This window comes from Aplysia californica, unplaced genomic scaffold (assembly GCF_000002075.1).
Source record: "Aplysia californica isolate F4 #8 unplaced genomic scaffold, AplCal3.0 scaffold00005, whole genome shotgun sequence".
NCBI lineage: Eukaryota > Metazoa > Mollusca > Gastropoda > Aplysiida > Aplysiidae > Aplysia > Aplysia californica.
Genome location: NW_004797275.1, coordinates 225,027 through 237,444, shown reverse-complemented (window position 1 = coordinate 237,444; position 12,418 = coordinate 225,027). Strand labels below are relative to the sequence as shown.

Sequence of the window (12,418 nt, the reverse complement as noted above, 5' to 3'; positions counted from 1 at the left end):
CTCTCTCTCTCTCTCTCTCTCTCTCTCTCTCTCTCTCTCTTTCTCTTCCCACTCCTTCCCTACAGAATCTACTCCTGGTCCTTACTCTATTTTTACATTTATACTTTGTTTTCCCAGTATGGTTGAGTCTGAGGTCCTCACTCTAATTGTAAGGCTGCGTTGTGAAATTAGGCGCTCATCAAAATAATAAAATTGAAGAAAATGGCATTTTTCTTCTTCTCATTTGGCAATTTTTGTCGAATTTTCTTTTGTTTATTCAACACCTTTTATATCAATTTAAAAACGTTTTGCTGAGTGGCTTTTACTGAACAGCATTGATTGAAGGCACGAAGGTGTAAATGTACAGTCTCCACAGACTGTCATGCTTTGGAAGTCACCAAACTTTGGCAGTCTTTTTCTCTGTCATTTTACCTCTGAAACCAGGTGATCCCCACCCCTTCAATCCAAAGTATCTCGGTTGAAGATAGATTGATTATTTTTTCATTGAAAGCGAGACAAATAAACAAGCTTTAAGATGACACCAATAACTCTAAATGCCCCAAAATTGACGAGAGCCTGATCCCACCACGTCGTGACACAATTTTACATTTATGCTTTCTTTTCCCAGCATGATTGAGTCCGAGGTCCTTACCCTTTTTTTTCCACATGATTTCATTTCTCAGCATGGTTGAGTCGGAGGTCCCATTGGCCAACTTGACCTGGGTGCAAGTCAATGTGAGTAACACACACCTGGATGTCGTGGATCTAGTGCCTTACACCGCATACAGATTCGTCTTCTTCGAAGATAAGTGTGCACTGTACAATCTGTATGAGAGAACGGAGGAGGGAGGTGAGTTTACTTTTTTATTTTTAAGTGAGTTTACTAATTTTTTTTCCTTCTCAGAATTGTGGGGTACTCCTCTTCCCCCCCCCCCCCCCCAGAATTTTAAAACTTCAACCTAAAAGTAAAACTAGGCTGTGTTGTAAGCTAACGCGAAAACAACAAACTTGTGTCGCATGCGCTCATATGGCGTATTGTTGCGAGCGCTGTAAAACTCTTGCCAAACAAAACTAAAGCACACAAGCACACATTTCACTTACTTGTTCTGGAAGTTGGTTCAGGGGGAAAACCCCTCGATATTCAAGGGCTCCTCTCTCTCATACTTGAATAATCATAATAAATGTACTCTCTCTCTCCCCCCCCCCCACCTTATTGCTTGTACACTTCCTTAATTTACATTTCTTACTCTGTGTTTATTTTATGCCAGTGCATGTACCACTTGTGTAGGAAGACAATTTCATGTAGTTAGGGTGAAAGAAATTGGTGGTGGTGGGGGCGGAGATACATTTTTGTTATTGTTTTATGGGGGTTTGTTTGGGGTAGGGTATGGGGTATGGCTGGTTGTGTGTTGAAATTTTAAGCCTTATTTGACACATATTGTCAGATTTTCCTCTCCAGTATATTGAACCGTAGGTGGCTGGAGGGGGCTCTGGTGTGGTTTTATCTTTCTTTTCTATTTGGCGTCTATTTTCCTTATCTCTCCTTCTATTTTTGTGTTTGTTACTCTCTTGTAACACCTCTAATCTTCAGCACTTATACCACCTTATTGTGTTGCAAGTGCAGTAAAACTTATTTGCATTTTCAAAAAAATGAACAAAAATGTAAAAAACATTTTTGTATACATGTCCGTTAGTTAGCTTTGCAGAAGTGATTGGTTTGTTCTCTGGTTTAGCTCTCTGTGTATTCTTCTGTCTCTTCAGTGTTACTTAGGTCATCGTTTGTGAGGCAGCATGGGGAAATCAGGTGCTCATCAAAATAATGAAATTGAAGAAACTGTCAATTTTTATCGAATTTTTGTTATATGGCTTAGTACCACTGTTGTCCAATTAAAAACACATTTCTTGGAGGTTTTACTGAGAAACATTGATTAACACTTTTCCTACCACGGGCTCGCGGATGTGGCCTCGCTGGACAGAGAGCCGCGAAATACGGCTCGAGTGGCTCGCTATCTATTCTGATCCAGTAATGAAAAGACACGAAATCATCGACCGATCCATGTTTTTGAAATAATAGAATAGACTTCCTTTGAGCAGATAAGAAAGAAAGTATGACACTGACAGACAATTTTTAGTCATTTCATCGCTTTTGTCTGTCCCCTTTGAAACGTGAAAATGAACAGAAAAGTGCTCCCCTGACTCCAGTATGTCTCATGTTTTCACTTCTCTAATAGCTACACATACATACCATTGAGACATCCTACTTGGGAAGTTTGAATGATGCTGTTATGGTACTTTTTTAGATATGACCTTTCAAAGCAGGAAAATTGTTGATTTCACACGGCATCTTCAATATTGCATAATCAGTTTTAGAAACCACAAACTACTATAATTGGAATAAATCTTCAATATTGTATCACCATCTGATAGATAATTTTTTAACCTTCAGTTTGATGGGCCATATGATATGGTTTGAATGTGTTTAGTTGGATGTTTTGACATTTTCCTTTGGCGGGGTAGGAGCGTAAAGATAGGTCAGGGAAAAGCCCTGGGCCAGTGGTGGAATTTGGCCTGGTAAGAAAAGAGTTAAAGGCATAAAAAATGTAAGTTTTCAATTTCCATGAACTATCACGCTATGGAAGTAATCAAACTTTGGCGCCCATTTTCTTGCTAAACTTACCTTTGAAACCAGGTGACCTCGTCTTCTTCAATCTCAAATATCTCGACTTATATTCAAGATAGATGGGCATTTTTTTCCACCAATGGTAAGACAACTGAACAAGCTTTAAGACGATGCCCATGAATTTACATGCCCAAAAATTGACGAGCGCTTCTTTCCACCACGACGTGACACATTTGTTCTGCAGGATGCGGATGGTTGGCGGGCGTTCTGATATGGTTTGCTCCTTCTTTCCTATCAAACATCTATCATCCTTATCTCTAATCCTTTTTTTTTTGGTGTTTGTTACTCTCTCATAACACCTTTAATCTTTGGCACTTATTTGACCATATTGTGTTGTCGTAAAACTTCTACCATGGCTAAAGTTGTTCTGCAGGAAAAAGTGGACAACTACTACACTGACCCTGCAACAACAGAAACATAAGACGTGATATGTCTTTGAGTTAACTTTGTCTTATTTTTTAACACTTTAAACAATTTATTTTGTTTTGTGTTAGATTTTTTGTTTTAGGTTTTTTTGTTTTTTTCAGTTCCTGCTGCCCCGGAGAATTTGAAAGTGCGAGTTCACAATGAATACAACTTGCTGGGCGTGGACGTGTTGTGGCAGAGGCCTAGTGTGTCACGTGGGGAAATCCTGCGCTACAATGTAGGTTTTGTTCTTTACTGTAAAACATTTTATTTTTCTTGTTTTTGTTTGTTTTTTGGGTTTTTTTACTTTTTTTTTTTAAAGTGGAGAGAAGTGCAGTTGGACCTGTGTTCTGTCCTCTTGGACTGTCATTATCGTGATCGTTGTCATCATCGAGTGCAAGATCCGTGACAGACATCAGCTGTCTTGGTTCCCTATTCCTTTCTTTGCTTGGATGCTCTTAAGAAAAAGATACATGATCCTGATAATTATTCTCCCCCCCTCCCCCCTTCCTCCAAGAAACCATTCATATGAGGCGCTGGTAGCCTAGTGGTTCGGCTACCGGACGGTTGGTCATGAGATTGTGGGTTTTGGGGTTCGAGCCTCTGCTCAGTCTGACATTGTGCCCTTGGGAAAGATGCTTTACACAAATTGCCCTTTTGGCTTGGTCCTGTCGGAGATGGGCGTTAAACTCGGAGGTCCCGCCTATTAAATGACCTAATAGAGTCTAGAGGGGCATTATACCAGAACCATTTCATCCAAATTTATTTTTTTCCTCCGTTGTGTTTTGTGTGCTGGCAGGTTTACTACCAGGAGATGGCCCCGGACGGCACCAGTGTGGGAGACGTACAGGAGAAGCTGGTGCCCGCCTCGGCCATGAGAACCAATCATCGGGACTTCAAGACCGTCGTTGTCGACGGCATCCATAACGGAAGGAAGTACGACTTCTGGGTGAGTTGTGGAGGCCTTGACCTCGGAATTCTTGGAAATGATCTTCAATTGTAGAAATCCACACCCTCATTGAGAACACATATTTGTGTCGCAATGCAATGGAATTGGGCATTCGTCAATTTTTGAACATGTACAGTTATGGGTATCATCTTAAAACTTGTTCATTTGTCTTGCTATTGTGTAAAAATACCCATCTGTCTTGAACAGAAGTCGAGATATTTTCTATTGAAGGAGATAGGGCTTGCCTGGTTTCAGAGGTTAGATTAGCGAGAAAATGGCCGCCAAAGTTTGGTGACTTCTATAGCTTGAGAGTCCGTGGGAACTGAAAATTCACATCTCTTGTGTATTTAATCAATGTTTTTCAGTAAATCCACACAGAAATGTGTTTTTAATTGGACATATAAGGTGTTGTGCTAAACAACAAAAATAAAAAAATTGCCAACCCCCCCCCCAAAAAAATGCCTGTATCAAGAATTTTATCATTTTGACAAGCGTCTGATTTCCCCACGATTCCTCGCATTTAGATAATTTAGGAAGGGGTTAGCGTCCCTCTCTACTGGGGTTGGCCCTGACAGGCATGGTTGAAGTAGCACGCCTCGTTAGTGATCGACATAGTGAGGGACTCATGGCCTAGAGGTAAAGGTGTTCGCCTCTCATTCAATGGGTCTCGGGTTGAATTCAGATAGCGCCGAGAATTTTTTTTCTCTAAAATTGTCTCCTTTCATCTCCTTTCCTACCCTCTTGCAATGTTTTGTTGTCTACTTTCGCCTCCACTTTCTGCCCCCACCCCCTCACCTCCTTTGCCCCCTCCTATGGGCTTCTGATTCTTTCTGCAGTCTTTCTACTGCTACTCCCTGGCTCCTTCTTGCAGCCAAACTCCTGATCTTATGGTAGGAAAGATCTACACCTAGCCTTCTCGGACAGGGGCAAAAAGTCTCGGAGGTCCAGTGTGCAAGTTGCTCACATTAACCCTCGTCCTGCGGGGGCCGGGTTTATGTTGCCCGGTAAGTCTATTTCAGCACCTCGCCTACGTTCTGGTCCCGAATCAGTGTAGCCCCTGGCTCAGCGCATGCGCACCGCGCATCATCTTAAGTGAAATTCGGGTCGCGAGTCAGATCCCCATTTGCGCAGGTCAAGTGTGTGTGCCTCAGTCTGCTTTAGTTTGTGTGCGTTTGTGGCCTTCTTCTAGAACCGCTTGCGTTGGTTCGTAATCGAGGCATACGTCTCATTCAAAACATGCCAAGTTGGTAGCTCTAGATGTTCGTCCAATGAAATCATAGAAGAAATTGACCCACTTAGACATGAGGAGCTCGAAAGGATAGTCAGGAAACAAGGCTTCCATTTTTCTATACAAAATCTTTCAAATGAGCTTGATTTTGTATGAAATGATACTACATGATAAAAAATAAGCTTGTTTGATAGCTTTGAATACCATTGTGCTGGTACAAAGAACGATTTGAGTGCAAAACATTCGGAAATTGACCTATATTATCCCCTTTGGAACCTCAGGTCATTCCTAACAACGAGAGCGTCCAGAAAGGTTATTCGAATGGGCGTAACTACTCGTAATGTTTTATCAGCTTGTGAGAGGGGGTTATACATGTGTTTGTAACACTTTATAGATAGAAAGCTGTGAAAGATAGAGCGTTATTTTCCTCATCGATTAACACACTCCCGCGGTATTCATGGCGAAAACACACGTTTCCCGGTGCGCGCGCTGTACACCAACAGTACACACACTGAGTGACCCTGGCGGCCTGCCCGGAACGTTCGACGTAATCGGTTTCTGATAAGATTCGCATCTCAGCACAGACGCAGGACAAGAGTTAAGATCCCTTTTCGGTCCAAATCGATAAGAGTAGGCTTCCGCCGTCACCTGGGTAAAAGTCAAAATTTCCTACCAACTGAAAATATTAAATGTGTCCCACACGCTCATATGACCTTATGCAGTTGCGAGTGCCGTAAATAAAACACTTACCAAAAAAAACAAAAAACAACATTATTTCGATATAGGCTAAAAACTTCTACAATTATATTTATGTCTTGACATAGTGAAATCAGATGCTCGTCAAGTTCTGGGTATCTTTTGAAGGCAGTTTTGTTTGCCTTGATTTTGATGAAACCCCCCCCCCCCCCCCAAAAAAAAACCCCCCAACAACAACCCCACCCATATATCTTCAATAGAAATCGAGGTATTTGCAATTGAAGGAGGTTGGGGTTGTCTGGTGTCGGAAGTGAAATTATTGAGAAAATGGCCTCCAAAGTTTGATAACTTCCAAAGCTCGAGTGTCGTTGGAAACGGCAAATTTACCTTTTTTTGTGCCTGTGATCGACGTTGTACGGTAAATTCATAGAGAGATGTGTTTGTGAAAGGATATAAAAGATGTTAAGCAAAACAAATATTTCAATTAAAATTTCCAATCGGGTGAAAAAAAAATGCTAGTTTCTTCAAGTTCTTTATTTTGCCGAACGCCTAATTTCACCACGGTGCAACGCTTTTTTTTCTCTCCATTATTGTGTGAATGTGCTTCTTTTTTCTCCAACCAACCACCAAGGTGGCGGCTGTGAACCACAAGGGCATCGGGAAGTCCTCCAGCAAGGTCAACATCACAGTGTCGGACAAGATCCCGCTCTCTGACCTCAAGGTCAAAGTTGCCAAGCTGACGGACAGTTTTGTGAACTTGACCTGGGTCAAGGACAACAAGGCCACTGGCTTCAAAGTCACAGTGCACATGGAGGAGCGAGGCAGCAGAGTTGTCTCGCTGGAGAAGACGGTCACATGGCACAAGGGTAAGTTGTGGCTTGAGGAGGTCTGTGGCACGGTTTTCTTTTTTACATTGTGATTGTGTCAATGGGGGCTAAACCCTTTGAGCCCTGACCTCCTGAGGCTACCGTGCTCCTCTGCCAGAGCTCCTCAGCGATGCATGCCTTTATTAGTGTAATGATTATAACAGATTGCATTTATATAGCGCTCTTTCCCATACAAGTATAAGCTCCAAGTGCTTTACATCGATCACATGATCACTGGAAAGTAATAATTCATTCTCACAGGAAAAACTATTTTACAGTCACAAGAAAAACCAGTTCTACCGCATAAAGAAGAACCATCACAACCATACATTATTTTGTGAGTGGTTGGAGGGTGCTCTGGTATGGTTTGCTTCTTCTTTCCTATCAAACATCTATCGTCCTTACCTCCCCTTCTTCTTTTTTATGTTTGTTACTCTCTTGTAACACCTCTAATCTTCTGGCGCTCATATGACCTTATGCAGTTGCGAGCGCCATAAAACCTCTACTAAAACTAAAACATACATTATTTATATATATATATATATATATATATATACGTATGGACAGCAGTACAAGCAAAACACACCAGCTCTTACTAACACATTACAACTAAGAATTCCTCTCCCACTGATATGATCGTCGGAATCACCTTCCTCTATCCCACGCAGGATAGTCCTCGTCACTACTAGCATCTGATTCAGAAAGATGATCAAAATTATCAGTAGTGTCCTGTGTAGCAAACACTATTTTCCGTACACGTTTTGTCCTGGATGGGCTGGGTTGGGGATAAGGTCTCACTCACCTGTGTACCGGCGGCTAGGGCTCAAAGGATTAACTCTTCGCCACTTCAGTAGTGTTTTTGGTTCCGTGTTTCAGCGGCTTGCCACTTGAGCTATATTTTTTCGGGTGTACCGATTTCCGTCAACCTACAAGATCTACACACTTGATAGTGTGTTACATTTACTACCTATTTTCACCCATATTGTGATTCTCTGTACAATTACGAATAGTTTGGGGGCTCACACAAACACATCCATCAATATTTGATGTTTCAAGGTAAGACCCTCTAACAAATCCCTCAATATTTGACTGAACTGTAACCGTTTCAAGGTAACACCCTTCGGGCCTAGGTGTGTAAAATTGTGGAATCCCTTGCACCCTGAAAAAGTTACTATGTCAACAATTACGTATATTATGTGTATATAATCACGTATAGTTGAAGCTGCTCCAACAGCCATCCTTATAAGACTTTCACCTTTACAAATAGCCACATGGGGGCTCTCGTGGCCTAGAGGTTAAGGTGTTGGCCTCTCATTCAAAGGTCCCGGGTTCAAATCCGGATAGTGACCGAAAATTTTTTTTCTCTAAAATTGTCTCCTTTCACCTCAAAATTTCCTACCAACTGAATGTATTAGGTGTGTCCCGTGCGCTCATATGACCTTATGCAGTTGCGAGTGCCGTAAAACACTTACCAAAACAAACAAACAAATAGCCACGTCCCATTTCCCTCCTTGCGCTTATTTGACATTATAATAGCACTGTGTATGACATCTGCCTGTCTAAGATGTCCACTTTTCTCCTCGACATGGAGTGGCCGTCGAATATATAATTTTGAATGAATTTATATAAATGATTATGATAATGATGTTGTTGTTGATGTTGAGGTTGTTGTTGTTGCTGACATTGTTGCTGATGTTGTTGATGATGATGCTGTTGATATTGTTGCTGTTGTTGTTGTTGTTGTTACCGCTGTTGATGAAGATGTTGTTGTTGATGTTGTTGCTGAAGTTTCCATATGGTTGTCCCCAGTGGACAAGCTGTGCCCAGGCTCCAGCGTACAGCTAGAGGTGCAGGCGGTGTACCCTAAGGGTGTGGTGGGGAGGCCCAACTACCCACGCACGAGCCAGGGTGGGGGCTGGCTGGTCATGCAGGGTGGGTGATGCTTTGTTGGTGGTAGTGGTGTGGTTGTTGTTGCTGTTGGTGGTCGTGGTGTGGTTGTTGTTGCTGTTGTTGTTGTTGTTGGTGGTGGTGGTGTTGGTGTTGTTGTTGTTGTTGTTGGTGGTGGTGTGGTGTGGTTGTTGTTGGGGGCGGTGGTGGTTGCATGGTTGTTGTTGGTGGATTGGTTGTTACAGTTGTTGTTGCTGTTGTTGTTGCTGTTGTTGTTGGTAATTTTGATGATAGTTGTTGCAGTTGTTGTTGGTGGTGGTGGTGATGGTTGTTACAGTTGTTGTTGTTGCTGCTATTGTTGTTGTTTGTGGGATGGTGGTGGTGGTGGTGGTGGTGGTGGTTGTTGGTGGGGTTTTTTTGTTGGTGGAGGCAGTTGTCATTGTTGGTGGCAGGGGCAGTGATGGTGTTGGTGGTGATTGATGTAGTATTGGGCTGGTTGTTACTGTTGTTGTTGTTAGCCGGTTGTAGTGGACAGTTGTTGTTACTGTTGTTGTTGTTAGTGGGTTGTAGTGGATAGTTGTTGGTGGTGTTTGTTGTTGTTGGTGTTGGTGTACTTTTTGATGGTGCTGCTGGAGGTGGTTTTGTTGTTGTTCAGGTTCTTGCTGATGCTGTTGTTGCTTTTGTTGTTGTTGTTGTTGTCGTGAGGTGATGTTGTTCCTCTAGGAGGAATGGTGAACTTGAAAAAAAAAAAAGACTTCCAAGCTTTATACTTTTCGAGTGGGTGGTTGGCGGGTGCTCTGGTGTGGTTTGCTCTTTCTTTCCAATCAAACATCTGTCGTCCTTATCTCCCCTTCTTCTTTTTGATGTTTGTTACTCTCTTGTAACACCTCTAATCTTCTGGCGCTCATATGACCTTATGCAGTTGCGAGCGCCGTAAAACCTCTACTAAAACTTAAGTAATACTTTCTGAGCAATTTATTTTCTCCTGTAATACGTGTCCTGTTTTGGTGTAATCAAGTGTTCGCCAATTTTCAGTTATATAGAGTTTTTGGTATCGTCTTAAAGCTTGTATTTTTATCTTGCTTTTGATGATTAAAAATACTCATTTATCTAGAAGTAAAGATATTTGTGAAATAGCTGCCAAAGTTTGGTGGCTTCCTCTTTGGAAACTGCAAATTTACATTTTTCATGCCTTTGATCAACATTTTTCTGTAAAATTCACACTGTAATGCGTTTTGAAATAGGCATAACAGGTTGAGATCAAAATAACAAAATTGATTTTTCACTGAAATGTGGTTTTAAATGGACATTAAAGTGTTGAACCCAAATTTAAATTTAAAAAATCGATAAAATTTACCGAATAGATGGAATAATGTTGATTACTTTGTTTTGTTATCTTGATGTATGGTTAATTTCACCCCGATGCCACATGACATATTGTCTATTTATTTGTTTTGTGCGCTCCCGAGCAGGAGTGGCTCCTGTTGTCCACATTGAGTCAGTCAACATGACAGGCTCCACATCCGCCATTGTCCACTATCACCAGCAGGCCGGGACCATTCCACAGGTATGATGGGTACCACCTTTTTTGCCCTTGGCACTTGGTGATTGTTGTTGGGTCGATGTGCTTATCTTTTCATTAATGAAGCAGGTGTGGTGAAGAAAATGTACATGGAATATGGTGAAAGTATGGGGTATTTATTTGGACAAAGGACACATTTTTTGTTGACTCTTTAATTTTATGGTACAAGAAGCGGTGATGATGTATTAGATGTGTAGTAATCTCCTGTAGGAACGAACCAGATGCTGTGGTTCAAGAGACAAGAACCTTGCCCAACAATGAGCCCCGTCACCGTTTTAGAACATGATATTCTACTACGGGTGGGGTCATGCTGAAAGATGAATTGTAAAAAGACTGGATGATTTATCATTCATACAACAAACCTGTCAGGCGTAATCGCAAAATTATATTTAAAAATTGGACGATGCAATGGAGACTCAATAGAGAAATCAAGCAAAACCTGATATTTTTTGTGTGATCTAGGTTAGATTTGGGAGAGGTGAGGTGAATATTGCTGCTGTGTGGTATTAGACTTTTGCTCGCAGAATTGTAATAATAATTCCCTCAGCTAAAAACTGGTTTCATTTTCAGAATCAGCATATCAAGATTAGCAATGTGGCGTCAGAGGAATCTGATTTGACCCCGTAATTAAACTTGTGCAGACAATGTTTCAAAATTGTCAATTTTGAATTTGAAGGCATGTGTCAAGGTCACCCACTGTGTTGTGCATCTGACGTTAAAGCTTCTATACACTGCAGAGTCACTGCACAATGTAAAGTTTGGTGACTGCTGTTCTTCTCTGTATTGGGATTTACAGATCCCACAAATGTCTGTGGACGATTTCTAAAACTGCAGTAACAAATGATAGAAAGGGCTTATGAACAGCATATATTTTGTAAACTGTTTAATCAAGATGCAAGTACACACTTTGTGATAAAAAATAAAATAAAACAATCTCAGAACAACAGTGTGAGTGAATATATTTTGCTTTAAAAGCCAGACGTTTGTCCAGATAGGCCTCTTTTTCTTTCTTTTGTTGAGTAACAGCACACATAGTATAAGCAAATCTCTATTGTCTCTACTGAAAGTCATCACACCGCCAGGGTCTCACCATGACGTCATGTGCAGAGACAATTTTTATTTGTTTTACAAAGGTAGACCTCAAGTAGACCTTTGCTGGGAACAGCTTATAGTGACTTTCTACCTTTCATCATCATCATCCAGTGCCAGATCTGCGACAGACATCGGCGATCAATGTTCTCCATTCTTTCCTTTGCTCGGATGCTCTTAAAAAAAAAAAGCTACGTTTCGCTGATCTTTCCTTTTTACCCATTTGTTTAGGTTCCCTCTAAGTATGTTGCTGTGGGCCTACCCCTGCCTCTTTTGCCTTTAATTCTCTAACTTTACAGCATGGTATTTGTAGGGAACAAGCCCAAAAGTCTCTGGATTTTTAACGACAATGACGTTAGAAACAACAAAGTCAGCAATAACCACAGTGGTAACTAAAATGTTAACAACAACATCTACAACAATAACAACAACAATGTCAACATCCGCCACAATATCAATTAAAACAAAGACAATATCAACAACATTAACAAACATCAGCAACTACAACAATGTCAAAATCTACAAAAACAACAACTGCATCAAAAACGACGGCAACAACCACAAAAACTATACAAATCTAACTCTACCTTTGTAATCCTCCCCCACCCCCCTCCTTCCCCTCTTCCCCTCTTCCCCTGACCCCCCCCCCCTCTTCCCCTATCCTCCCCCCCCCCTTCTCCAAACTCCACCCATCCTCCCTTCCCCCAACCTCTCTCCCCCTACCCCCCTCTCCCTTCCTCCCCTCCCCCCTTTCTCCCTACCTCTCTACTCCCAATCTTCCCCCTCCTTACCCTCTCAACAGCACTACAACATCTACTACTCCACGCGTGCGGTGGGCCGTGAGAGCCTGGTGGAGCCGCACGTCTTCAAGACAAGTGCCAGCCACAGCTTTGAGCTGCATGGCCTGCTGGCCTGTGAGAGCTACTTTGTGGCTGTGCAGCCCGACCTGGGCTCCTGCCCGCTCTCCGACTTCAAGCGATTGGTCACGCAGGAAGGTGCGCTCTCTTTATGCCTTTGTTTGTGTTAAACCTATCCGTACACCCTGGGGTCATTTTGT

General features: G+C 41.9%; 1 protein-coding gene across 1 annotated transcript in view; it reads left to right on the top strand.

Annotated features, from left to right (window-relative positions):
• LOC101857914 (sortilin-related receptor) overlaps positions 1–12,418 on the top strand; it is a gene marked incomplete in the record, with an annotated part of 121,665 nt that overhangs the window by 86,096 nt on the left and 23,151 nt on the right. The window contains 7 exon segments of the mRNA XM_013080110.2: positions 663–829; positions 3,187–3,302; positions 3,864–4,013; positions 6,569–6,803; positions 8,613–8,735; positions 10,163–10,257; positions 12,164–12,356. Coding sequence (XP_012935564.1) covers positions 663–829; positions 3,187–3,302; positions 3,864–4,013; positions 6,569–6,803; positions 8,613–8,735; positions 10,163–10,257; positions 12,164–12,356 — 1,079 coding nt within the window.